This window comes from Platalea leucorodia, assembly GCF_965183815.1.
Source record: "Platalea leucorodia genome assembly, chromosome: 17".
NCBI classification, from domain to species: domain Eukaryota; kingdom Metazoa; phylum Chordata; class Aves; order Pelecaniformes; family Threskiornithidae; genus Platalea; species Platalea leucorodia.
The window spans coordinates 3,944,071-3,969,510 of record NC_138839.1 but is presented as its reverse complement, the minus strand read 5'-3'; the positions used below and the strand labels follow the sequence as shown (position 1 = coordinate 3,969,510).

Sequence of the window (25,440 nt, the reverse complement as noted above, 5' to 3'; positions counted from 1 at the left end):
CACCCGGGGCAGCGGCTTGCCCTTGTGAAGGCAGAGGATGGCAGGGCTGGGCAAAGAGGGCTTGGGCTCCTCGGCCGGAGCAGCGGGGAGCTGTGTGGCTTAGCGCTGAGATGCATCCCCTCCCTCCCCTGGGTCGCTTTTGCTTTGCTGTGGGTCTGCTTTTGGGCAGCAGTCCTGTACTTTTAGATCTGGACACCAAGTTCTGTGTGCAAATCTTGGTTTATTTTTTCTTTTTTTAAGGGGGGAGGCAGAGACATCATAAAACCCATTCACCACTGCGCATGGGTGGCTAGCGGGAAGAGGTGTGGGCTTTGTGCAGCGCGCGTGGGGGAACATTTTAATGGAGGGGCTGTCTTGCAGTGGCAACGCAGCGTGCACACAAGCTGTGGCGTGCAGACTGCCAGCTCGGAGAAGAGCCTGCGGTCCCGGGAGAGGGTGAACTGTATTCCCTAGGGTGCACGCGTGTGGCCCGCTCCCATGCTCCATGCTCGGGCATCCCTAAGTGCGCCTGGAAGACGGCTGCGTGGTCCAGCGTCGCGTGGTAGGAGGGGGCTGTTTCGGGACAAAGTCATTAAGTAGGGAAACCCCCCTCTTCAGAGGAGGCAGCCAGGCGCCCCTTGTCCAGCACTGCCTGGCACGGCTGTTTATTAGGAATGGTGTGAATTAACACCCCTCTCCCCTCCCAGCACACACGCCAACCTAGCCGGGGGGCTGGCCACCCCAGCCCCATCTCCCGCACCCGCTCCCCCGTCTCCCATTGATAGGGTTTAAAAGCTCTTTATTTCCAAGCGCTGCTCAGCGGGAGTCAAGCTGGGTCCTGCCAAGTGTTAAATGAAATAATTAAAATCCCCACTTTCTCCCCCTCCTGCTCCTTTCTCTGTAATGCTGGTAATTAGCCTGTAAAACTGCAGGAGAGGATGGGGAAGGGAGAATGTGAAACGCCTTCTGCGGGCTCCCTCCTCCTCCTCTTTGCCCTCCCCAGAGGAAGCACAAAATGGCTCTGTAGGCATTGGGTGCTGTCAGATAAATCCCAATTAGCTCCCTGCCAAACAGGATTAGCCAGAAGGGAGCCAGGTGGGGAATCAGCCTGGCAACAGCAGGAGCTGGGGGCTTCTGCAAGGTCTCTAGCTCGGTGAGGAGGGAGAGATTGACAGCTGTCAGTCAGATCCCAAAGCAGCACTGATTTTTGGTGTCGCAGGCTGGTATCTGGGATCTGGTAGGCAGAAATGGGGAGGTGAAGGAAAAGAAATGGGAGTCTCCTGCTGGTGTTATCTCTTCCCAAGTAACTGGTGGCTGGAGGGCGCGGGGTCCCACAAGATGCCTGTGAGCCCCCCCGAGGTCAGTGCAGCGATGCAGGGCAGCGTGCGTGGGTCGTGCTGCTCCCAGTGCTGATGGGCTGGGTTCTGCTCCGGCCCCGAGATGGACTACGTGTCTCCTGCCGGCTCCGTGCTTCAGAAGCAAGAGGATAAAACCCATGTCCTGCCACGCTGAGCACACTCAGCTGCACCCAGCCCAGCCCCTTCTGCCCGTCTGCTGCATTTTGGCAGCAGCTGTGACATCCTCGCTGTGAAAGCCCAGAAATAAACCCATTAATGGTACCAGCCTTTAAACTGGCTGGTGCCCACATGGAGGCCTTAATGCATTGAACACTTTCAATTAGAACCTGGGCGGGGGGAATATGGATGAGCTCAAAGAAAATGTTTTCTTGCCTGTAGTAGAGGAATAGCAGCTGTGTCTGAGGGTGTTAAATTGGCCCGCTGTCCCCCGTCCCTCCCTCTTCTTTCCTGGCAGATGTGGTGACTTTCTGCCTCTTGCACCCTGCTGGGGCTGGCCCTCCTCCGAACACCTGCAGCCTTACCCAGGCTGCTTCCAGTCCCAAGGAGCAGGAAAGGGAGAAATGCTGTCAGCGCAGGTGCGCCGCATTGCTCGGAGCGGGGATGACGGGCTGCTCTGGAGCCTTGGCATGGCTCTTCTGCCCTTCTGACCAGGGCTGGCCTGGCTGGGCTGTCCTGAGACAGACATAGAGGTACCGGGGGGCCGAGCTGTCCCTGTATCTCGCATGCTTTTGGCTCCTACCCAGCCACCTCTTTCCCCTTCAGACCAGCCTGGAGCTGGTGGCATGCGTTCAGTGCTGCTGGGCTCACTGGCCAGCTCTTCTGAGCTGCTCGCTTCTGAGCCAAAGGTGGCTTTTATGTGCTCTTTTGCCTTGTCAGGTCTTGCTGTGTTTTCCTGCCTGGTCCTTCATGCGCTGGTGTCAGAAGTGTAAAGGGAAGGGCTGAGCGTGTGTGTTGGGCACAGTTGGCAGAGGGAGCTGGTGGGAGCCCGGCTGTCCCTGTGTGCTGTAGCTGGCGCAAAAGGATGCGGGCATTTCTGAAATGCCGTAGCTGTACAGGGGGGTTTACATGCAGCCAGCTCTGGGGAGGAGGGGGATAATAGACAAAAATGATGACCACATGGATGGACCAGGGAAGTGTGATGTCTCCCCAGTGCAAATGGCTCTTCTGATTATAAAGTCTCATCTGGAAGACTTGCAAGGGGCAAAGGTGCAAGTGTTTGTCTTTCCAAAGAGTGATGAGCCCGTCTGCCTGTGCTGGAGGTTGAACCTGCCTCCTGCAGGACACAAAGGCTGTTCAGATCTGAGGCAGTGCTGCCCCTAAAAGTGGCCCCCAAATGGCTGGAGGGGACAGAGTCCTTGCAGACCTGGGAAGAAAGGGAGGACTGTGCGGTGGCTGATTTGCATGTGTAAACATGCACACAGGAAGATGCAAATGTCCTCACCTCCCTTTGGGGATTTATTTATTTCTTTTTTTGAAGCCAAGCCTTTGGCCTTAGCCCGCATGTGCTGGGATTGCCAGGGGAGCATGGCCCTGAAGCCCTACGGGGCGGGGGGCTGTGGAGCAGGCCAGGAGGGGAGAGGGGTGCTGCTGGGCCAGCGTCAGCACGACACTGCCCTTGTGAAGGCACGGGGCAGGAGTTTGGTACCCGTGTCCCAGGGCAGAGAGAAGGGTGCAGGACCGGGCCAAGCTGGCCACACGGTGACCAAGCGAAGGAGAGGGGCAGGGTACTCTGCTCGCTTTTTGGGAAGGTCTTGGCTTCTCGTGTGATGCTCCAGACATTCCCAGGGAGCTGTGGTAGCTGGGGAGGGTACTGGAAATGGGGCAGCAGTGGCAGAGACTTGAGCTTACCCTTTGAGGGAAAAACGCTGGGTTGGAGGGGTGGGGGGCTCTGTGTGCGGTGAGGTTAGGGGTCTCTGTCCAGTTGCCAGGGTGCTCCGACTTGCTCAGCCAGTCCTCGTGCCTCATCCCGGTGAAGGGAGGGGTTGTGCCGCGTCCCAGGAGGCAGCCCCGTGGCCTCCGCTGCTGGCCGAGGAGCCCTTTTCCACCTGGCTCACCAGCACTCTCCGTGGCAGAGGGCTTTGCTTGTGAGGGGGCTCCTGAGATGGGTTCCTAGCAGGGGTCTGCTTGGGAGAGACTGCTTGGCGAAGTGTTTCCCGCTGAGCCCTCATAGCGCTTGGGCTCTCAGGGGCTCTCTGCAGCCCCTGCGTGTGTCGGGAGCCGAACGGCTCCTGGGGTGCATGCCGATCTGCCTTACTGCTCGGGCATGAGGCCATCGCGTACCCTGCTTGTGTGGGCTCTCCTCCCAGCAGGGTGGTTAGGATGCAGCCCGTGCCTCGCAGCAAGCTGGGATCATGTTCTGCGAGTCCCCGGGGAGGGGAGGGAGCGATGCAGGTTTAAAGAGGAGCAATGTCTGGGACGTGACGTGGATTTCTTTCCTCCGTTCTTCTCCCCTGTGCTGCTCTTGGCAAGTTCCACCTGCGGTGCTGGGACGCCCAGGATGCTCCCAGCCCACATCTCCAGCAGAGAGGAGCAGCACGGCTTTGTGGTGCGGCTCTAGGGCAGCTTGTGCCAACCCCACAAGGAGACCCTGCAACCTGCTGACTCCTGGTGCCTGAGGTGCCCTGCTAAAGGACCACCCAGTCTCCTCTGCATCTCCCCGCTGGAGGGGAGAGTGGGTGGATTCAGCTTTAGTGTTTGTGTCCCTCGGGCTCCAGGTGAATTGCCAAGGTGAGGGAGGGAGGGGCAGCATGGCAAGAGCAGGCTGGGGCTGGGAGGGGTACGTGCCGCCCGTGAAGGTTATTCTGCCATCTCAAGTTGTTGTTGGCTTTTGGAGGAGTGGGTGGTGGGAATGGTGCTGCCCAGCCAGCTGGGCACCTCCCCTGGAAGAGAGGGCTGCGCAGCCCCCACGGCCGGAGTCGCTGGCCTCGCGTGGAGCCGCGGCACCCGGCCAGCCCCGCGGGAGAGGAGAGCACTGCCGAGCTGTGGGGCAGTGCCGTGGCCTGGGCCTGCGTGGTGGCTGCTGGCCGTGGCCGGGAGGAAGCTGTGCTTCCCCTCCTGGCTGCGGCAGCTGCCCGGTCGGTGCTGAGCAGGGGCAGACGGGAGGAACTTAAAGCAGCTTCCCTGCAGTCAGCTTCCCAGTTTGACCACAGCGGGGTTACCCGCTGCTACATCTCCACAGTGCTCATCTTGCCCTACGAGCACGGGACGGGTGTTTGAGGAGTCCTGCCTTGCCTTGCCAATGACACAGCAGGGTACAGACAGCCCCTCCGCAGCGCCTGGGGGACAGAGGAGGCCGCAAGAGTCCTCCTGTCCCGTGGCTTGCACGATAAACCAGCTTCTGAAACTGCAGAAGGGCTGTGGATAGTCAGCCCAGACTTGTGCTCAGTAACCAGAGGGCCTTCCTCTCACAGGGTTTTGTTCCTAGTCTCTGGAGCTGCTTTCTTCCTCCATGGTGAGGAAGAGCTCAGCCTGTTTGCTAAGGTCATGGCGCTCTAGATGCGTGGTCCTGCGGGTAGGGAAACAGCTTGCTGGGAGCTGTCTCTTTTGCCAGGGATGCCGTCTCCCCAGAGACGAGGCTTCAGCCCGGAGGGGTGCTCTGGAGAATAAGTACGGAGTGGAGGCCGTGGGAGCCTGGGCTTGTCTTTGTGGGCAGCAGGTATCGCTGCCTTTGGGAGTGCTTGGGCTGTAGCAGGGCTGCCCTGCCCTGCTGCGTGCTCTTGCCCTGTTGCTGGACTTTTGCTCAAGAAATCTGGCTCTTGGCCCTGACCTCCCTCTGGCTTTCAGCCCAGCTCTCCTCTTGGCAGCTTTCCTGTCCTTGCTGGCAGCGTCCTGCCCAAGGAAAGCGGTGACCAGAGGCTTCTGGCTTCCTGAGGGCAGGAATACCCAGGGAGGCAAGGAAGGGAGCAGCACAGCTTCACGGTGCATCTGCGTCCCAGCGCCTCTTTTCTCCCCTCCGTGCTCTCCTCCCCCTGGTCCAGCCGGGGACCCAGATCACGCAGCGGGGTCCAGCTCCGGCTGGGTGCCTGCGGCCACAGCCTGGTCCTGCTCCCTGGGCGTTTGTGGTGGGGCTGCCCTGGTCCCTCAGGGCGTGCTGGGATGTGCAGGTACGCCTCCCTCCATCTAGAATAAATGTCCTAGAAACCAGTACCTCTGGGCTGCTCCTGCTCCTTGCGGGGCTCTGCTGTCCCTGGGGGTCTCGGCCCCCTCCGGGGGTGATGCTGGGGAAGGTTGGAGGAGTTTCTCCGCTTCTCAGCATCTCGAGTGGGCGAATGGGGGGGACTCCCGCCCCCCTGCCCCCGGGTCCCGGGGGAGCGGGGGCAGCGCGACCCCGCCGCCTCCCGCTCTTTGTCTGCGCCGCGCCCGCCCCGCTCGCCTTCGCCGCCCCTTTGTTGGCCGCCGGAGCGCTCGGGAGGGGCTGGCTCGCCCCCCCCTCCCCGCTCGCCAGGGGTCCACCCGCGGCGGTGGGAGCCGAGGGGGCGGGCGTGGAGCCCCGCTGCCGGCGGAGGGAGGGAGGGAGGGGGACGCCGGTCCCCGCGGGGCAGAGGAGCGGGCGGGGAAACTTCAGGGCGTGGGGCGGGCTTCTCTCCTCCTTGCTCTGTTGTCTGATGCTGCGCGGCCCTTTCACCACGCGTGGGGTGAAGCTGGGGCGCCGGAATTGGGTCTCCGAGCTGCCGCTGCACGCCCACCCACCCGCTCACCCACCCGCTCACCCACCCAGCCCGGGCGGCCGCCGCTCCCATCGCTCTCGCCCGCCTCCGTGCTGCCTCTCCATGCCGGGCTCCGCGGGCAGCTGGAACCTCTCCGGGAAGGACTGGCATGTCACAGCGGCGTGAGGAGGGGAGCTGGCCTGCCCCGGCCGCCGCCGTGGCGGTGAGGGTGCCCGTCCCGGGCAGCGTTGCTCGCCGCTGGCGAGGTCTGCGGGGCGGCAGCCCGCCGAGGGGGAGAAGCCGAGCTGCGGCCCCGTTTTGCTCACCGAAGGGCTGGGAAGGGGCCGGAGAGCAGCTGGAGCCCGGCTCGCCTGAGAAGGGGCAGCGACGGGGGAGCGCTGTGCACCGGCTGCCCTGGAGGAAAGCAGAGCCGAGCGGGGATGGATGCGCAGCGGCTGTGAAAGGAACCTCGGTGTGGAAGGGGAAGCACCTGCCCTCGCCCGGGCTGGGGGCCAACTGAGCGGCACCCTTGGGCTGCTCCCGGCACCCGGCTGCAGGGACCTGCCCCGGCGGAGGGTCCGAAGCCTGTCCCAGAGCAGCCGCAGCCGGAGGAGACGCGTGGATACTGAAGGAAGCTCAGCGTTCCTGGAGTAAGGCTGGTGCAGAGCCTGAGTGGGGAGCCGAGAGGCAGCTGCACGCCGCTGGGGTGGCGAGACCTCCCCTCCCATCCCACCAAGAGGATACGGATGTTGCCGAAGCGGCGAGCCTGAGCGGAGGGGTCCTGTGCCGGCGCCCCTCGCGCCACCTCTGTCCCAGCCCTGCTCTTGGGAGCCGTCGTGTGTTGGTGCTGGTGCTGTTCCCGTGCTGGTAGCAGCTCGTCCCCGTCCCGGTGGGCTTGGCCGCAGAACTTGAGCTCTCAGCACTTTTGCCTGGGGTTGCTTAGTTTGCTTTCTGCGGGCAGGCGTGGATTGACGCGTCCCGGGCTGGAAGAGGGATTGCTGCGCACAGGACTGCGGGTGTCCCTCTGGAGCGGGCTCGGACCTGACCCCTACGCTGTGCCTCTGAGATGGCAGCTGTGGGGACAAACTCTTGCTCCTGAAGGTGCCCCTGGCCCGCCCTGCCCTCCTGCGAGTGGAGGATGGGAACCGCTGGGAAAACTTAGGTCTTGCAGCTGCTGAAGACGACCGGGAAGGGGGGAAGAGGGATCCATGTGAGCCTTGTGGCTACTCTGCCTTGGATGGGTCGGCGGCGGGTTGAGCTTTGGCCCGCAGCGTGACAGCCGAGCATGACGGCTTGCCAGTACCCCATGGCACCGGGGGCTTTGGAGCGGGATCGGATGTACCAGCACAAGGTCTCCTTGGTGGTGCGGTATTTCATGATCCCATGCAACATCTGCCTCATCCTCCTGGCCACCTCGACGCTGGGATTTGCCGTGCTGCTCTTCCTCAACAACTGTAGGTGTCCCCAGGCATGCGGGAGGAGCAGGGGAGGGAGAGGCAGGAGTTAGGGGCTCTGGTGCAGGGGCAGCCCTCCCAACGCTGGGCTTCGCCCTGCGCTTGGGTGCTCATCCCTCCCCTGCTGCTGTCTGGGTGGAAGCCGGGGAGGCGACAGCCCGCTCTGCAGCTCTGCCCCACTTTTCCCTGAGACGATATTGGCCCAAAATTGCAGAGCGGAGCTGTGAAGGCGAGTGTGCGTGGGCCAGCCCCAGCTCCCCACCGTGCACGGTGCGCTCGCGGCTGCGCTAGCACCCGCTGTGTCCCGTGTCCCGTTTCCCCCCCACCCCGGGAATGCTGCGTCTCTTGACCTGCTGCTCGAGGTCTGAGCGTGGGTGATGCTCGTGGGGGGGAGGCAGGCAGTCTGTTTACGAGGCGGGGATCTCGGCAGGGCTGTTTGGGGGGTGAGGGCCAAAAGATGGGCTGCTATGAGTCCTGTCCTGGTCAGGGGCTTCTGTTGCTCCCTTGTTACAGACTGCTGAACCCTGGGGGCTCTGTCACTGTATGTGATGGGTGGGAGATGTGTCTTCTAGGCTGCTCCAGGATCCCTGCTCTCTATACGCTCTCTTGCTTTGAAGAATCAGCAGAGGGTTGAGGCAAGACAGAGGAGTTTTCCCTGTGGTTAGGCTGTTGGTCTGATCCCTGGTGTGGCTGAGCAGATCGCACACTTGGCTGTGGGTACATCCACATATTGCCAGCTGCTCTAGGCACTGTGCTCCGTTGCCTCATCCTTGCACAGGCGCTCGCCCTCCCAAAGCCTGGCTTTCTCTAGGCGCAGCCTGGGGAGCAGGACTCCATCACACAGTGGTGTCTTTGACCTCCTTGATGCTGGAAAGCACCAAACACCCGCTGTGAGAAAAACCTTTAGAGGGCAGGTAAATCCTTCAGCCTAGCTTTGGGATGCATTGCTTCCCCTGGTGTCTGCGTGGTTAGAAAAAAAGCTATATAAAACTGCAAAACGCACAAATGCATTTAAAAAGCACTGGTGGGAGCAGGGCCCAGGAGATGGTAGGGAAAGAGCCTGGCCAGGAAGGAGTGGTGTGTCCTCTGCCACAGCCTGGCTTTGCTGCCCTGGGCACATCACTTAATAGAGAGCAGAGCACAGTTTGATGCTGGTTTTCGGGTGTTTCCCACTCAGGATGGCAGGGTCTGTGGAGCTAACTGCCTGGGTGGAACTCTTCTCGCCCCCCTGCTTCATCAGGGGTTACCCAGATGTAGAGGGCTGGCTGGTGGCGAGGCTGTGCCCCCTTGCTCTGGGACCTGCGGTCACGTCCACGGGAGCTTTCACCTTCTGCTGCCCCAGGCTACCCCTTTCCCCACCTTTGCCTTCTTGCCTCGGAGGCTGCAGCGTTCCCCGCCGCTGTCCCACTCAGCTCAGTGGCTTGGTGAGTCGGTGCCCAGGTGGATACGTGTGCGAGAGGTGACAGGCAGCGCGATTTGCATCGCAGCCCTGGTGAAATGGCACACGACGGGCTGAGGCAAGCCCCAGCCTGCCAGGCAGAAGAGGGCTGCTGCCAGATCCCAAGCCAGAGATGCTCCGTCGATACAAGTGGGAGAACCGAGGCTCCTGGCTCCTGTTCCTGCTGCTCCCTTCTTGCTGCAGGACCTCCCGGACGTTCCCTGGGAGTCGGTGCCTGCTTGTGCAGGGCATGTGTGCTGAAGGAATGGCATGCTGGCCCAAAAGCTGCTGGGGAGCTGTGGACAGAGGTCTGGAGGGAGGAAGGGAGAGTGTGCAAAAAGGAACTGCTGATAGCCCTGTGTTTTTTGTTTCTTTGCAGACAAGCCCAATAGTTATTTTACTCAGACGCCGCCGACGCCGCGAGATGGTAAGTACACCATTGCTTGCTGGAGCTTGGCTCCTGTGCTCAGGATGCACTTGAGAGCAAATGGCTCGAGCCTGTTGTGCCTCCCGCAGCTGGCGGTGGAGCAGCGCCTCCTGACCCGGTGATCTATTTTGCAGCTGACCGGCGGCTCTCCGTGCCCGGAGCAGTACCGCGTCGCGCCCTGCCCTTGCCCCTGCCCTGGGGATGCAGGAGCGTGGCCCTCCGGGGCGAGGAGGCAGGGCAGAGAGCGGCTGTCCCTCGTGGCTCCCTGGGAGGCACAGCAGCCCTTTCTCTGCAGAGGTTTTCCTAGGCAGCTGTGGTGGAGGTGGGGAAGGGCTGGAAAGGGAGATGAGATCCGTGTGCTCCAGTTTGCAGAGCTTTACTGCTTCATCTGCTGAGGCTGTGGAAGGGAGGGGACTGGAGAAAAGGACCTTATCCTTAAATGCAGCAGTGTTGAATCCAGTGGCTATTCCGTGTTTGTCCCCCAAGGGTCTTCCTGGATGTTGGCAAAAGGAGGGGGGAAGCAGAAGGAGGTGCAGAAAGGATTGCTGCTCTGCAAGCACGGAGGGGGGGAAGCAAATGGCATGTGTGCCTACGGTACGTGGCAGAGTCGTAGGTGAGGGAAAGACCACGAGAAGGTGGTGGGCTGTTAGCATGAGCAAATAGCCAGAAACAGTGTTGTCCCTCCCTTGGTCCTTCTGTTTTTTTGGTGTAGCGCCAGAGTGACCCAGGGGAGGAGAGGGAGGGAGGTGACCAGTTTCAGCTTGTGGAGCCTGGAGCTCGAGGCTGCATCTCGCCGTGGCCTGGGCAGCAGGCGTCCTCCCTGCTGCCCCCCACGCTGCCCTGGGAGCAGGGGGCCAAGCAGGGAGGGACGCCTGCGTAGGGGAGCGATGGGGACACGGTGTCTCCCTGGGGCTCTCCGCTGCCTTAGCAGGTCTCGGTCTTGCTGGGAAAGGACTGGAGTGGTCTGTGCTGGCGCACGGCAGCGGGAGGTTAAACGGACACAAAGCAGGTCGGAATCTGTCCAGTGCAAGCATGCGGGATGTGGGCTGAGCAGGTCAGGGAAAGGTGATTTTTGAGGCTAGCAGAGGTTGCTGAGATGCTGTTGGCTGTTCATTAAATCACTGTTCCTGCTGTGCAGCCAAAGTTGAATCATCCCAGCCCATCCAGTCTTGGATCAGTCAGCTACTAACGCTGTATAAATGCTACCAAAAAAATCTGTTGCGCTTGTGCTCCAGCTGGCAAAAGGTTTCAGCTTTATCAGCATCAAGAGCAAAATGGAAGCTGGTGTTCAGATGGACATCAGGTATCTCCACTGCCCTGGCCAGAAAGGGTGTGGGCACGTAAATTCTGGGGGACCGTTACGCAGCCCTCCTTCCTTTCCCATCCTAGCTTGGGTCCTACAGTTTCTGCTTCTGGGCTCTCCGAACAATTCCCTCCCCAACCCCAAATTTTCACCATGCCGGTCACGAGGCAGTATGGTCCTTTCCTTGTCCTCTTCCAGAGTTGTTGGTCCTTCCTTGGTGGAGCAGGTGGGACAGCACCTGGGTTTCCTATGGACTTGCATTTGCCCTCGACCTATGGCACTCACCTATGGATTGCTTCTCACCTATGGATTCCCTGGTGTCGGATGAGCAGTGTACTCACCAGCACCTCACATCTTTTCTCTGGGCTTACTAAAGCCTTCTGGTTTCACAGACCTGTAGGAACTTTGGGTTTTGAGGCCATGCCGTTATCAGTCAATGGCTTTAAAAGCTGTTGGATGCAGGCAGGCGAGCACATACTCAGATAATGTCATCACAGGAGCTTTGTTTTCTCTGAAAATCAGGCTTAAAATGCCCTGCTTTCTGCTGGCAGGCTGTTCAGTCACCTTCCCCAGCCTCCCTAGTTCCACATGCACAGATAAGAAGCCAGCAGAAAACAGCAGCCAATTAATAACACGTTTGTTTTTTTCTTTCTTTCCTTCTCTGATGGGGGTGGGGAAGGAGGCGGGGGAGAAACGGATGCTAGATAAAATGTGATTAATCTATAATTGGACCAGAGAAGACATCTAAAGCAAAAATAAAAACGAACGTAGGTGTAACTCCTAGCTTAGGGCTCCAAAATATTAGCAGCCCAGCCCATCCAGATGACATACTCCAAAAGATCTCTGGTCCCCACAGGAGATGGAAAACTACCACCCTTGGTGGGCTGCCAAACGAAGCACCTCCTTTTGCAAGTCTAATACGGTGCAAATGCCTCGCGTTGTCTTCGGGAAGCGTTTCCGGGCAGAGGGGAGCCCGGGGCATGGGAAGAGGTCCCCCCTGGAGTGAAGGGGCTGGTCCCTGCTGCTTCTGCTGTGCCGGAGGGACTGGCAGTGTTCATCGCCTGGGCTGGCTTGGAGATGTGGCTCTGGTCCTGCGTATAGTCCACTGCCTTAGACGGGGTCGCGCTTGTCCTTGTAACTGCTGGGATTTGGCTGAGGTTTGCTGGGCGAGGGCCGTGGCTCTCCTGTCCTAGGCTTGCTCTTGGGGTGGGACAAGGTGCCGGCTAGTGAGAGCTGTGCCCGGTTGTTCGACCGGGAGGGCTGGCTGGGGAGCCACCAGCCCTTCTCCCTTCCCCTAACCAGCCACGTCCGAGAGGGCCAGGCAGGGGAGGGTCTCTGCCTCGACCGGCGGCAGGCGAGGACTCGGTGGGTCTCAGCAGGCAGCGTGTGCTCCGGGGCGGGGACTGTGTCCCAGCATGGGAGTGTGACAGTGCCAGCATCAAGCACAGCAGGGCCCTTCGATTGCTTCTTCTCCAGCTGGGCTCCTTCAGGATTGTTGCCTCTTTATCTTCTGGGCCGGATCCTCATCTTCTACAAGTCCGCACAGCTCTGCGGCGAGCAGTAGGTTGCCACCAGCTGGCAGCCTGCACCGTGAGCCAACAGATCTCTGCCCACCGGTCCCAGCTGAGGATCTGCAACTTGGTATTTCTATCTGGAAACCCTGCTATTGGAAGGTTTGCTGTGGTCCTTTCCCCTTCCAAACAGTGATGCAAAGCTAAACAGAAATCATCCTCTGCCCTGGCTATGTGAGACCTCAGTTTTTGTCTGAAGGAAGTGGCTTCCCGCACCTCGGGCATCTTTTCTGCAAAGACCCTGTCCTGCACACGGAAAAGGTGCTGCAGCCACGACCGCTCCCCTGGTGCTCCAGCGATGCTGGCGGTGAAAGACTTTGCCAGCCAGCAGGGAGGTGTCTCTAATCAGCACTCGTGTGCTGTTTATCTCTTCCGTTTCTTCCGATACCAATTTCTGCCCTAGAAAACTCTTCAGCCACAGATTGATTTATGGAGTGGTCTCTGCTTCATTTTGAAACAAGGCCATTAATGCTGTTAACTCGCGGCTTTCTCCCAGATCTCCTGCGCCGCTGGCATTCCTGCAGCTGGGCAGGGCATTGTTAAGCTCTATAAGAAGGTCTTAAGCCTGGCTTTCTTAAATGCAGTGCTCTATGAAGGCTGCTGCCTTTTCCCCAGCTGAGGGACTGGCCCGTGGCATCCAAGCTGGCTAATTCTTCTCCTTTCTCGGGGCTTGTCTGCTCGGGGAGCTGGAGAGGGGGTGGATGTTGGCTCAGCTGCGGCCCCCCAGGGCAGGAGTGCTCTGGTAGGTGCGGTGCAGGGGGCAGGCAGGGTGGGCTGGGCCTCCCTGCATCCCCTGGGGTGAAATAAATGGTGGGGGAGGATTTGGAGGGTGCCTCCTCCCCTCTCCTTGTTCTTGCAGCATCTGTGATGAGAGGTTTGATTTCTGTTTGTTTGCAGCATCCCTTGGTGGAGTCGCGTGCGGGAGGCAAGATTGCTTTTGTTGTTTGCTCTGCGGAGGGCAGGGAGAACAATGAGCCCTCTCGGAGCCGTGAAGCCAGGCTGGCGAGAGCGGGGCTGCCTGCTCAGGTGGATCAATAGGTTGAGGCACCGGGTTCTTGGGGTCAGCTCCTCATCATCCCTCTCTTCTTGCCACCCTCCTCCCCCGGGTCCTGTGCAGGGGTGCGGAAAGCCCTCTCAGCTGGGGAACTTGTTAGCGAGGTCTGCATGGAGCACGATGGCACAGCCAACAGCAGACAGCTCCGGAGCTGAGAGCAGCAAGTGGGACACAAAGCTGTCCTGCTGACGTCGGAGCCGGGGGAAGAGAGCAGGGCTCTGCCTTGCTGGTGGCAGTTTTGGCTCTGACCGTGCCTGCACCCACGCTCCGCTCCCGTTCCTGGTGCGGGCAAGCCTCCTCCCTGTTCCCCGAGAGCAGAGGCGATGGGCTGAGAGCGGAGCAATGCGGGGTGAGCTGCAGCTGGGGCCTCCCCGGCAGGGTCTGGGCAGTGCCCTTCGCCCGTGCTGCTCTCCCAGCCCTGCTAGGGAGAAAGAAGCCCTCTTGATGCGGCACAGGCTCGGGCAGGCTGTTTCCCCCTCTTGTGCCATCACCAGCTCTTTGGTCTGGCAGGTTTGGGTTTCTGGCTGGCCCCAGCAGCTTTCTGGATCGAGCGCAGGAGTGAGTCCTAATCTCAGAGCTACGTCTTGCTTCAGCCTGTCTCGAGCAAGCATCCTTCATGGATAGGGAGTCACGATAGCTCACCAGGGTGGGGGGAGCCAGCCCTTTTGCTGGCAGCCATGCACCTTTGCAGGTGTGTTAATGGCACCAACCAGCTGCAGGTCCTGTCTCTGCTGGGTTTGGAAACGTCCGAGAAGGCTGAGAGGGCTGGACACCCATGTCCTTTTGGTGAGCATGGATAGAGTGATGCTGGCCCAACCTGTCGCACCAGGCCAAGGGAGTGGTGCTAAATGGTTATTTATGGATGCATAAAAGCAGCAGTGATGCATGAGATGAGGACATCTGAGAAATTATATATGGGAAAAATGCTTTATTTTGCCTGGCAGCCCCATAAATACAGCGTTTGCAGAAGTGGTCCAGGCACGGGGTTAGGCAGAGAAAATGCTGGTGCAGGTGGCTTTTCAGGTCTGCATAGGAAATCGGTTAGTGGATTAATCCTGCAACACTCTCAGTCCTGGGCATTGTCTTTCACCTGGCTGCCCTCCCTTCAGCACCCTGTTATGGCTTTGCCTCGTCAGGTCCAGCTCCCTTTCCCCTCCGATGGGGCTCTCCCTCTCCAGATAGCGTCCCCTCTGCCATGAAGAGACAGCCAGCCACCGCAGCGTTGCGAGGACTGGTTCCCCGCGTCCCTGCTGGTGGCCAGCTCTGCCTTCATGGGGTGCAAATGGTGCCACGTGTTACGGAGCATCTGATCTGTGCCGGGGATGTTAGGAACTGCTCCCCACCTGTAGATGACTCAATGAATTTGGACAGACTGAGCGTTACCTTGGCTGTGCCGAGGCAGCAGGAGAGCCTGGAGGGTGCATGTGCCTTGCCGCCCTGCAAAGGGAACTGTTCTGCTAGGGACAGCCAAGTGGTGTGGGGAAGTGGTGTTTCACCACCTCTCTGCTCTCTTCCAGCCCTGTGTCTGCGTGCGTTGGCAGTGGAGGAGGGGATGCCCGGGCGCGGGGAGGCAGCGTGCAGGGAGACTTGACCAGGCTGCGCAGGGCTGTGGTGCTCCTCGGCACGGAGCCCTGGCTGTGCCTGAGCAGCAGCTGCGTATCGGAGGTCCTGGTCTTGCTCCTTTTGTTTCATACTTCTTCAGGGGAAGATGTTTCTTCCTTTTATTTGATTGTTTAATTAACATCCTGTAATTCTGATGAACAGCTTCCTCTGGCCAGTAACATATTGGCACGGATGTAGTGAGGGGGAAATAATTGCCTTGGGCTTAGAAATCACGTAAGGTGCTCACCTCGCCTTGCCTGCTCTGCCTAGTTACGCCTGCTGCCCACAGCCTACCTGCAGCCCTAAAACCCCTTGTTGAGGTTACCCGGTTAAACCTTGCAGTGCGTTGGTGGGGAGAAGGCTGGGGCTGGCCCACACCTCGGGAGACGTGTGTGCTGTCCGTGCCCTCCTCCCGCCGCCGGATTCCTGCTGAGCCCTTCCTTCTCCAGTCCCTGTCGGAGGGAATACTGGGAGGCAGCCTCGGGCTTTCGGTTTCTCGAAGGAGCCAGGTGGCTCTCTGGGCAGCTCTGCGCCTGCTCAGGGGGACAGGGCAGGGGACACTTGACCGCCCTGGGAAGAGAGCCATGAAATATAACTTAAAATAAAACACAAGCCCTTCAATTTTTTTCCTTTTGTGTGTGGCAGTACTGGAACACCCCGCTGGCTTTGGCTGCTAATCCCAGCCTATTTCTCTTTTGACACAAGCCAATATAAGACTTGGATGCCGCAAAATGAATTCATAGCGCAGGCTTTGTGGCGGGGCTGATCTCGGTAGAATGGGAAGGTGTTGCAGACCTGTCTTTTTTTGTCTGCCTACAGATGCATTTTGCAGCCCTTGGTCTTTTCTGATCACCCCACGCTCTCTTCCTTTCGCACTCACGCTTTTCCCAGCCGCAGCCCTGTCCCACGCGTGCGGTTTGAAATGTCGGGAGCTGACTTGCAGCAGCCATCAGCTCCAGCAGTAATCCCTCTCGCTACGGCCTCGGGCCGTGGTGTCCACCCGTGTCAGCTCCCCGCGTAGCAAATGCTGACGGACAGCAGGGCTGACGTTAAGCCTTGCTGGTGCTCCTTGCAGGCCCACAGTGGCTGCTGGGCTGCAGTGACCTCTCCTCTCTGTGTTGAGAAGTGGAACAGGCGTGTGCGAGGAAGGTGCTCCATGGACGCACGTGTGTTTGGGGCACGGGCTGCCCCAGGGCCACGGCGGCTCAGGGGAGATGCTCTCCTGCTTGATCGTGCTGTCAGTATTCCCCTTACAAGCCCCGTTGTGTTGAGGAGCGACTCCTTTGCCGAGGCCACGTGCGGAGGAGCACGGTGGGGAGCAGGGGGAGCTTTGCACGCCCCGCCGCGTGGCACTGGGGTAGCGTGTCCCCGAGGCAGACGGACAGAGCCCAGCCGGCCGCTGGCTCCAGCGGCGTGAGCGTCTTTCTGCACCTCTGTGTCAGCCGGTGGGCGGCTGGGCCGAGGCTGGCGATGCTGAGCAGGGAGGGACGGGGAGCATCGGAGCGTGGTGGGAAGTCTTGTCACACATCACGGAACAGAAGAAAATCACTCTCTCTGCGCAAGGTGAAATTTCTGTACCAGGCTTCTCAGCAGCTGCTTCCTTTTAATTACATAGTGCCTGCTCCTTCTCTGAGACTTCATTGCAGCACAGGCTGAAACGCTGACCTACTGCAGTGCTGGTACGGTGCTTGCACCCACTGCCTCCTCGGGGTGCAGTGGGTGACCCAGGGTGCTCTTCTGTTTGCCCCAGGATCCTGGGCAGTTCGTGCCTCCAGGGTGAAGGTGGCCATCCCCTAGCTGGCCCAGGGGGTCCTGCACTGAAGTCACCGTGGTTAGGTCTTTGGCTTCCCCTTCCTCTTTTCTTGCTCATATTTGCACCCTATGGCAGTGAGGCAACAGCTCAGGAGCCAGGACTGGGGTCTGCTTGTGGAGCTTCGTCCCCATGCACTCGCCCCACGGCCCAGCCTGGCTTCCTCGCCTGCTGCCGCAGCGGGAGCAATGGTTTCCCTGCCCGGGGTCCGCATCCTGAGCACCACAGCGAAGCGTGCTTCAGCCGAACCAGCTCAGGCTGCTTCGGGGTTGCTCTGGAGAGAGGAGAGATGCTAAACATAGCTCTTCAAAAGCTGAGCGGTAGATAAGGTAGCAGCAGTTATTAGACACCACTTTTGATCTCTTGAGAGCATTTTCTTCTCCATTTACAGTGAGGTTTGAGCTTTCTCTTGGGGATCAATTTATGCACTTTCATGTTACGTGACTTAAGTGTTAGAGGAGGAGTAGATGGGAGAGCTGCTAAGGTGTTCCTGGTTTTCCCTGTATCAGGTCCTTGCTAAGGTTGCAGGTCGCCAAGCTTGCCTCGCTCTCCCCACATCTCTGCCTCACATCTCCCAAGGCGGTCCTTCTGGTGTTGTGGCAAAGAAACCGCATTTGTCTTCCTTTGTCTCCCCTTCCCCTTGGCCGTGTCGTGCTGAAGTTGGTGCGTGATACCTTTCAGGGAGAACTAGCGTATCGCTACCGGCTCCCGAGTTAGCCCACTGCGAACACTGCCTGGTGCCGTGCCGTGGCAGAGGCTTTCGTGCCAAGCAAACCTTGTTTTTGTAGGAACGTGCCCCGAGGTCGCAGTGACACACGGAGCCTCGCTGTTGTGCGGTGGGAGGCAGCGTGCAGCCAAGGGGAGGACGCGCTGAGCGCAGACCCCGTGGCTTAGGGATGCGGTCGCTACGTTTAGTACTTCGTATGAAGTGCAGAGGGAGAGCAAAGGGCAGCAGGAGGCGTGAAGCTGGCTGAGACCCCCAGGGTAGGAGCAAGCTCTGTGCAAAGAGCGTGAGCAGACCTTGCAGAGTGCCCGGCGGCCTGGGAAAGGTTGGCAAAGGGCGGTGTGCTGGCTTTGCCGACCGTGCAGCTGAGTGCTGCCTTTGGACCTGCTGCGGCTGGGGAGGAGCCGTCTCTCCCCGTGGGTGTCCAGAGGCTGCTGCAGCCCTCCTTCCCTTGCTGAGCTCTCTAATCTCCCTGATTTGTAAACACTGTTTTGCAGAGCATGGCCTCTGCAGGCAGGTGGGAGCAGGTTAAAACAATCCAAGTATTTTTTTCTTGCCCTTGCCTTCCTCCCTCGCGTGGGCTACGTACGGGCTGCCATCCCAGCTGGGTGCGCTCTTTGTGTGCGCTGAGCTTTGGGTGTTTTGCTGCGGCGTGGCTCCTCGGGGCAGATTCCCGCTCTGTGGCGAGGCTGGGTGGATCTGCGTGCGCTGGGGTGTGCGGGCAGGGCAGCGGGAGCCTGCTGCTGAGGCTGGCTTCTCGCTCGCATCCCTTGTGGAGCGCGTTTCCAAACTGCTCCTCTCTCCGATGGAGGCTGATGAATTCTTCCAGTGATTAGGAGCCGTGACAGTCTGCTCAGAGCTGCTCTTGCGGGGGGCTCGTGACAGATTAATGAGAGAGTCTTTTAAGATGATGTTTGATGTGCAAGAGTGACTTTAATGTTTTAGACCCAAACCCACGATGCTTTCAACTCCTCCCTGCTCCACCCTGCCCTGCCCGCCCCCCGCACTGCCTTCGCCTTGCTCACCACCATCTCTCCGCCTCCAGCACGTGCTTTTGCTTTTAGATCCTCCAACTGATCAGCTTTTTTCCTTGCTGCCCACCCCTCCTGACCCCCAGTTACAGCCTGTGTACTCAGCTCTCCTCCCGCTCCTCCTTGGTCTGCCTTGGCCTGTGCTGCCCGCGCGGCCGGTGTCAGCCCTGCAAGGCACCGGACTGCTCACAGGTTGGATTTCTGTTGTGGTGGCTTTTAGAAGTGCAAAGTTTTTTCAGGCAGCTGTGCTGTCAAAGGTTGCGGTTGGTGATGACCACCTTTGTGGGCTTCCCCTCGCTGTCTCCCCGTGTGACACAGGAGTGTTTGGGGGTGCTGAACTATCACGCTGCGGTCTCAGGAGGAGATACCTGCTTTCCCGGAGGTCTCCGTCATGTGTGGAGCTGTGCAAGCAAGATCCTTGGTGAGCTGTGAGCATCACAGAGGCTCCCGAACTGGATGGTGGATGCCTACTGTTCTCTCAGCTTCTTAAGGACCTTTCATCCTTTGAACGCATCGGCTTGAAAACTTTAAGTGGTCTGGGGACTTGTTCTGGAGAGGTTCTTGTGGCCTTTTGGCGACCGCAGATTTGCAGCTGCAGCGTAGCTCAGCTCTGCGGCTAAACTGTAGAAATAAATGCGCACAATCCTGATGAGCGAGGAGGGGTGCTGCCTTCCCCGTCCCCTTTGGTACCTGTTGGGCTGTACGCAGGGGTGCTGGCAGCGCCGTTAGCCAGCCTTTGCCCCTGGCCTGCTGCTGCTCAGTGAGGCTAACTGCAGCTTTCCAGATTCACGGCAGTGGCATTGCGTGAAGTCGCTGTCCCGTGCGGTAGGCAGGGACAGGGCACGAAGGGGGTGAAGATGGGCAAAACTGTGGCTCGAGGACTAGCGTGCCCCTACCCCTGGGAGCAGGGAGGAGTTGAAAGCGTCGTGTTCTTGGGTTTAAAACACCAAAGTCACTCTTGCAAATCAATCTTGCTCTGGCACAGCCAGAGCAGCAGTAGGGGCTCCAAGCAAAAGTGCCTGCGTTAAGCAGGGTGGTGTTAAGGACACATGATCCGACGGCTCTGCGTTTCTTTCCCGGGAGAGCTGGTGCCGATCTCGGCGTGGCCTGGGAGGTGCCGAGCGGCGTTTAGCCGGGGCCGTGGGGCGGACACCCCGGCTCTGCTGCCGGTGCCGCGTGTGGCTCTCCCAGCCCCTCAGCGGAGGCCTTTGAGCAGGGCAGGCGGCTCCTTCTCCCTCACTGAGCAAGCCCTGGCTGATGCAATTAATATCGATGGCAGGGAGGGTGGGCCTGGGAAGAGGAGTAAATGTGCACGGGTGAGAGTCTGGGCTGGAGCGCCAGCCTAACCGGTCTCCATGGCAACGGGCACCTCGCGCTCATGCAGAATTAATGCCGGCCTTCGCTGTCCTGACACACGCGCACGGCTCCGTCCCCGGGGCCTTGCGTTTCCCTCTGTCCTTTCGGCACAAGGAAGCCCCAAAAGCGGCTCTGCCCTGCCCTTTGCTTCCCCTGCCTTTCGCACCAGCGCTGTCCCGGCGTAGTGGCTGGCAGCAGGGCAGGCTCGCTCAGGTTGTCCTTCTCCAGAAGGAAGGCTCGACCTCGGCCCATGGTGCTTATTGTTCACATGCCCTCATCCTTTGCTATGACGTCTGCTCGCTTGCTACTACCTCGCTTGTGCTTCTTGTCTTCTGGCTGAGGAACTGTCCACGCTGCTCAGCGCGGCCGCTGCTCCCCCAGCCCGCTGGGCTCCCAGGCCGCTGTCCAGCGTCTTCCGTGGCTTTTGCCTGCGCTGTGACGGTGCCTTCTCCTCTCTGACCTCGGTATTTAAGAGTGACTGCTCTGAGGCAGGATTTGGGACAGGACAAATCACTAGGGTGGCCCATTAAGTGACCTCCCCATCCTTGGGAACGGTGGTAGGTGGGATGCAGAGGTGCACGTCAGCTCGATGCCCATTTAGGGATTGAAAAGATGTATTTAAGCATCACAGCTTTTTCCCCTCTGCTGCCCAGCCTAGCCAGTTCAGGCCTGCTCTCCACTTTGTGTTCCCCAGTCCAGTCTGCTTTAAACGGCTTTAGCAGGGGAGCACCCCCTGCTTTCCAGAGAGGGAAAGTTTTTAATCCAGTAGCATTAGATTAAAAGGCAGCCACCTTGCACGTTCGGCACAGACATCCTCATTCTTCAATTTCAGGCTCTTTCTGTGAACGAGAACGCCCAGTGCCAGCGGTTCAGCTGCTAGTGGGTGCCCAGAGGTGCAGTTTGCCCTGACCTTCCTGGGCGTGCTGCAGAAAAGTGTCTTTCCCTCTCCATCTCCTGCCTGCAGCCCTTGCTCCTTGCCCTTGCACCGTCCCTTGCTCGTGGCTCCGTCTGTCTGGAGCGTGGCAGTGTGGCTGTCGTGCGTTGTTAGCCTTTCCTCTCTCCTACCCCATTCCTGTCACTGGAGACATTTTAAGCCATGAAAGCAGGTACATCCCACCCTCCTATCTCCCACCCCCTATCTCCCACCCGTGAGCTGTAATCAAGTTTCTGGCTGTGCTCTTCTGATTGTTTTTCTCGGCCTGTTTGGAGAAGGGATGGCCTCCCCTGGGATCTGGAGCGGGTCCAGGCTGGCAAACCCGTTCTGCCTTCAGCAGGCAGGCCTGGCTGGGGAGGGGGGAGCTGCCAGGAGTCGCCTGCGCATTTTCCCGGCGTCCTCCTCCTCCGTGGGTGTTCAGGGCCCTCCTCTTCCTCCTCCCTTGGCAAGATTCCTGCCGAGGAGAAAGCTTCGGTTCTGGGGGGGGAAGCGTGTGCCCGCCAGAGCCCCCTCAGGTGCTGCTCTCGGTGGCCCGGCTGCGTGGCCGGGGAGCGCGGGGCGGGCAGGCAGACAGGCACGCTCTGCAGAGGGCCTGGCGGGGTGCAATAAGCAATCAGCAAGCTGCTCCAGTAGCATTTTTTTCTTTTCTGTATGGTGGAAAAGAGCAATTTTGACATTACATTTATGATTATTGTTATTAAGCTGGAGAAACATTTTAATGTGAATGCTTGGGGCTTATTAGATAGAGCTCTTCACCTCAAGATCTCAAAGCACTTGACAAAGCTAGCTTGTTATTAATCCCTACTACTTATATTGAGCTATTTACCTACTGACATTGGGGGTTTGGTGATTATTATTATCCGCATTTTTGTAAACGGGAGAACCGAGGCGCAGAACTGGATGGGGAGTTGGAGCTGGAAGCTCTGAAGCTGGCAGCTGAAGCTGCTCTCCACCCTCCCTGCCTGCAGCCGGCTGCCTGTCCTCACTGCTCCGGTCCAGGAGGCTCGGAAGAAGGCTGGGATGGATTGAGAAGCTCACCCAAGAGCTCTACCTGGAGCACTTGGTGCAAACTGCGGCATGGCCAGAACCGGCAGCTGGGAGAGGGGTGGAGGTCCAGGCTGGGGAGGGCAGCACGCAACTTGCTGCATTTTTTTAGGATGCAAGGGACTGAAGGAGGGCACAGAGCAAACCTGTGCGTTGGGGCGGGGAGAGAGGGGGTTGCTGAGGCACAGAGCAAGCCCTTTGCATACACATATTGTCACGGGCTCTCACTTGGCAGAATAGCCTTGCCAGCTCTGGCCCGGGAGTGCACCAGGATGGGCCAGTATACATAGTGCTGTGCAGCATCTTTGTTTGGCCCAGTCTTTTGAGCTCAGCTCAGGCAGGGCCTTTACTTCAGCAGCAGCCTGCTCCCGAGCTGCCTGCAGCCTCACGCCAACTCCTGCACCTCTCTGCAGAGCAGAGCTGCGTGCGAGGGGCCTCGGTGGCTCCTAGCCATTCTCGCTGTGGCTCTGGCCCTCTCTTTTGGCCACAGTGGAGCTGTCCTATTCTCAGCTGTGCTTCCAGCCGTTTTGGGCATCTGCAAGCACTGTTGGATGCAAGGAGGTGGAGCTGGTGCCATCTGCCCTGGCAGCTACTCGTGCAGTACCAGCCACCTGTGCCCGCGCAGCCTGCTCTGGGAAATGCTGAGCTGAACCTTGGCAGGGGCTTCCCTGGTAATGAAGCATCCTGCACCCTCCCTGGTGCTAATTAGGGGCTGCCTGAGGAAGTGTCATGGATGGGGTAGCAGGCTTGGATCTGAACCGGTGTCGTTACACCTGGTGCGATGGGTAGTCGTTCTTTCTGCAGGAATGGCTCCGTTCTGATGAATGCCAGCAGCTCTGGGCCCAGACCGCAGTAAGAAGCGCTCTGCAACCCTGACTTTCCCTCTTCCCACCCCAGTTTCAGCTGCCAGCATAGACAGGCTGCCAGAGGCTCCTCTCAGCTTGTCATCTCTCCCCTTTTCGAGAAGAAATTGTGGTTCATTGGTGCAGGCATCCCACCCTGGCCTCCCGTGCATCGGTCCAGAGGACCACTGGCAGGCCGGGGAAGGTGTTTCCATAGGTGCCTTCTGTTGCTTGGTTGCTGTGCCTGGCTGGTGCCCCTGCCCCTCTGCCTTTTGGGAGGAGCCATCCCCTCTCACCCCAGCGTTTTCTGTGAACACCCCGCGCTGCGAGCCCCCCGGCCAGGCGAGGTCTGCCCACGGTCACTGCGGGACGCAAGGTAGAGCCTCAGAGCATAGCGTATCTGAGCTGGAGCGAGGCTCTGAACCCAGTCAGGTCTTTTCCCTAGCCTTGATCTCTTCTAAAAGCCTTTCCTGCTTTTGCAGGCTCAGCCTGGGGCTGCAGAGGGAGAGGAGACTGCTCTGCCCACCCATGGGGTCATGCTGACTCTGTTGTGGCGGGCAGCACGGTGCCATGAATTATTTGTAGCAACACCTTTTGCTGTTCCCCTCCTCTCCAACAAGTGCACTTTTTTATTATTATTGTTGTTGTTATTGTTATTTATTATCCTGTTTCTGCTCCAGTGCTGCTAAGAGACATGGAGAGGCTTGGCTGGTATTCAGCGTGGTTACAATAAGCCCAAGCCCTCCCTTTTGTTCTGTACAGCTTGCTCAAGTGTTGTATAGATACCTCGCTTTAGCTGTTTCTCTCCCTCATCTTCGGCGGCTCGGGAGGTTTGGGAAAGGTCAGCTCCTAGCTGTAGCTTTTTTCTGCTCCAGACAAGTGCTGCTCTCATTGTTTGCCAAATGCCTTGCTGCGCCTCGTCTCTGCAGCGCTAGGATGATTTAACCAGAGCCGTGCTTCTCTTTAGATCCAGTCTGCTCTCTGATCTTGCTGCACAGCCTTGCCGTGCGCTTTGTAGATAGTTTTGAAGCACGGTCTTGAACAAGTGCTGAGAGATCCCACCTCCCCTCTGCGACCGGGGGACAGGCACAATAGGCTGCAGCCTCCGACATCCCAAGCAGGGACTCCATCTGTTGCAAGCTCACGCTGACTCGGGTTCACCACTGCCTTCCAGTGTCCGCCCTGCAGAGGTGTCCATCATAGCTGGCTCAAAAGCCTCCAGCTGCAGTGTTGCTGTGGATAAGGCAGCCTTTGGGCTCGGTTGAGACCAAGCCCTGCCCTGGCATGTCTGTCGGGTGATGGAGAAGGCACACCGGTAGGAAAATGTGCGGTCGCTGTCCTGGTGGTGGTGTAGAGATGTCACCAGAGGGGCAGCAGGCAGGCCATCTGCGCGCCCCTGGTCTCTGGTGCCCGTCCCGGTCGGGTGGGCAGGTAGATGATTTCCTCGCCGTGCTGGCGAGCACCATCTCTGCACTCCTGTCTGCCCCGTCTCCTCTCAAGCTCGGGAGCATGAAGGCAAGGCTGGTCCCTTTGTGCTATCTTGGCCTGACGCCCAGTGGAGCAGGGCCCAGCCCTGGGTGCCTGAAATAGCAGCGGTGCTGAGAATAGAGAGCGATCTGCAGCCCCTTGCTTGTGGGGTGCTTTTAATAGCACCGTCTTCACCAGCGCTGTTGGGAATCAAATTTAAGAGGTCCTTGCGCTTGTGTACGCTTTATCTGCTGCTGGGAGTTTATTCGGGCTGTCGTGTACAAGCGTAAGGACAAGAGCGCTTTGTGCCTCGCTTACTGCTGCCTTCTGCCCAGACCCAGCAAAGCGGTTCTGTCTGTAGTGGCTCTGCATGGGAAATGAGATGTGAAGGCTTGGTCAGTGCCAAGTGCCCTGGAACTGGGCTGATAGCCTCTTCTTTTTGCTTCTAATTTCTCAACTTTTATTCCTTCCATGTCAGTGGTGGTTATGCTTCTTGCATCCTCCCAGGTTAAATTAGAGAGAGAGAGAGAGATATGTTGGGGAAGAAGGAAGCTGCCTCTGAATTTCATCCTTTGCAGAGTTTGTTGGGTTGAGTCATCTTAGCAGGCGTAATATACCTGTTTCATCTCCTGGGTCTGGCAGGGGAATTAAGGCATTTTGTTTTATTCTTGTTGGCGTTCTGAGCTTGCATCATCCAACTGCATCACAGCATTGGATGGGTGAGTTTTCAGAATCATCTGCTGTGAACAAATAAGCTTCTTCACCAGTAGCACCAGCGATGATTAGAAGTGAAAGAAACTTAAACAACCAATTTGCTTGTCACAATTTGTTTCTAGTTTGAAGCATTTTTCTTTCTCGCTTTGTCTGCTTCTCAGCCTGATCACTGAAACTCAGTGAAGCTGGGTCCTGATCCGCAGGAGGGACCGAAGCACCGTGTTTGGGGCTTGCACCCTGCCATAGCCCTGCTGTCCGTCCTGCCTGGGCGTCCGTGGGGTGCTGGGCCATCCCCTTGTGTCGGGATTAGCTCTGAGGCACGGCGATGGGCAAGGTTCTCTCCTGGGGACAGAGCTCGTTGGCAGGGAGTGGGAAGGTGTCTGTCAAACACCGGTGCTGTAAAAGCTCACTTCTACAACACTCAGTTGATGCAGAACAGGAGGTAAATAAATACCCTTTATATCATCTCTTTTGTTTACGTATTGGCCTATTATGTCCCTAATGTGTTTATGAAATACGATTCTGGGGGCAAGGATAGACTGAAACTTCAATTCTGATAACATACCAGTTTTCTTTTTGTGCCTTGACCCAATTAACTTTGTAATACTTTGTGGCCTTTTTGTCATTTACCAATGCTTTTATCACTTCAGATGAAGAGATACTTAAATATATGCGGGCAAAGCCAT

The 25,440-nt window shown here is 58.6% G+C and overlaps 1 protein-coding gene across 1 annotated transcript in view; it reads left to right on the top strand.

The window, feature by feature from the left end:
• AGRN (agrin) overlaps positions 1 to 25,440 on the top strand; it is a gene marked incomplete at its 5' end in the record, with an annotated part of 124,487 nt that overhangs the window by 51,737 nt on the left and 47,310 nt on the right. The window contains one exon of the mRNA XM_082328862.1: positions 9,255 to 9,302. Within this exon, the coding sequence (XP_082184988.1) occupies positions 9,255 to 9,302 (48 nt within the window). The remainder of the gene's footprint in view (positions 1 to 9,254; positions 9,303 to 25,440) is intronic.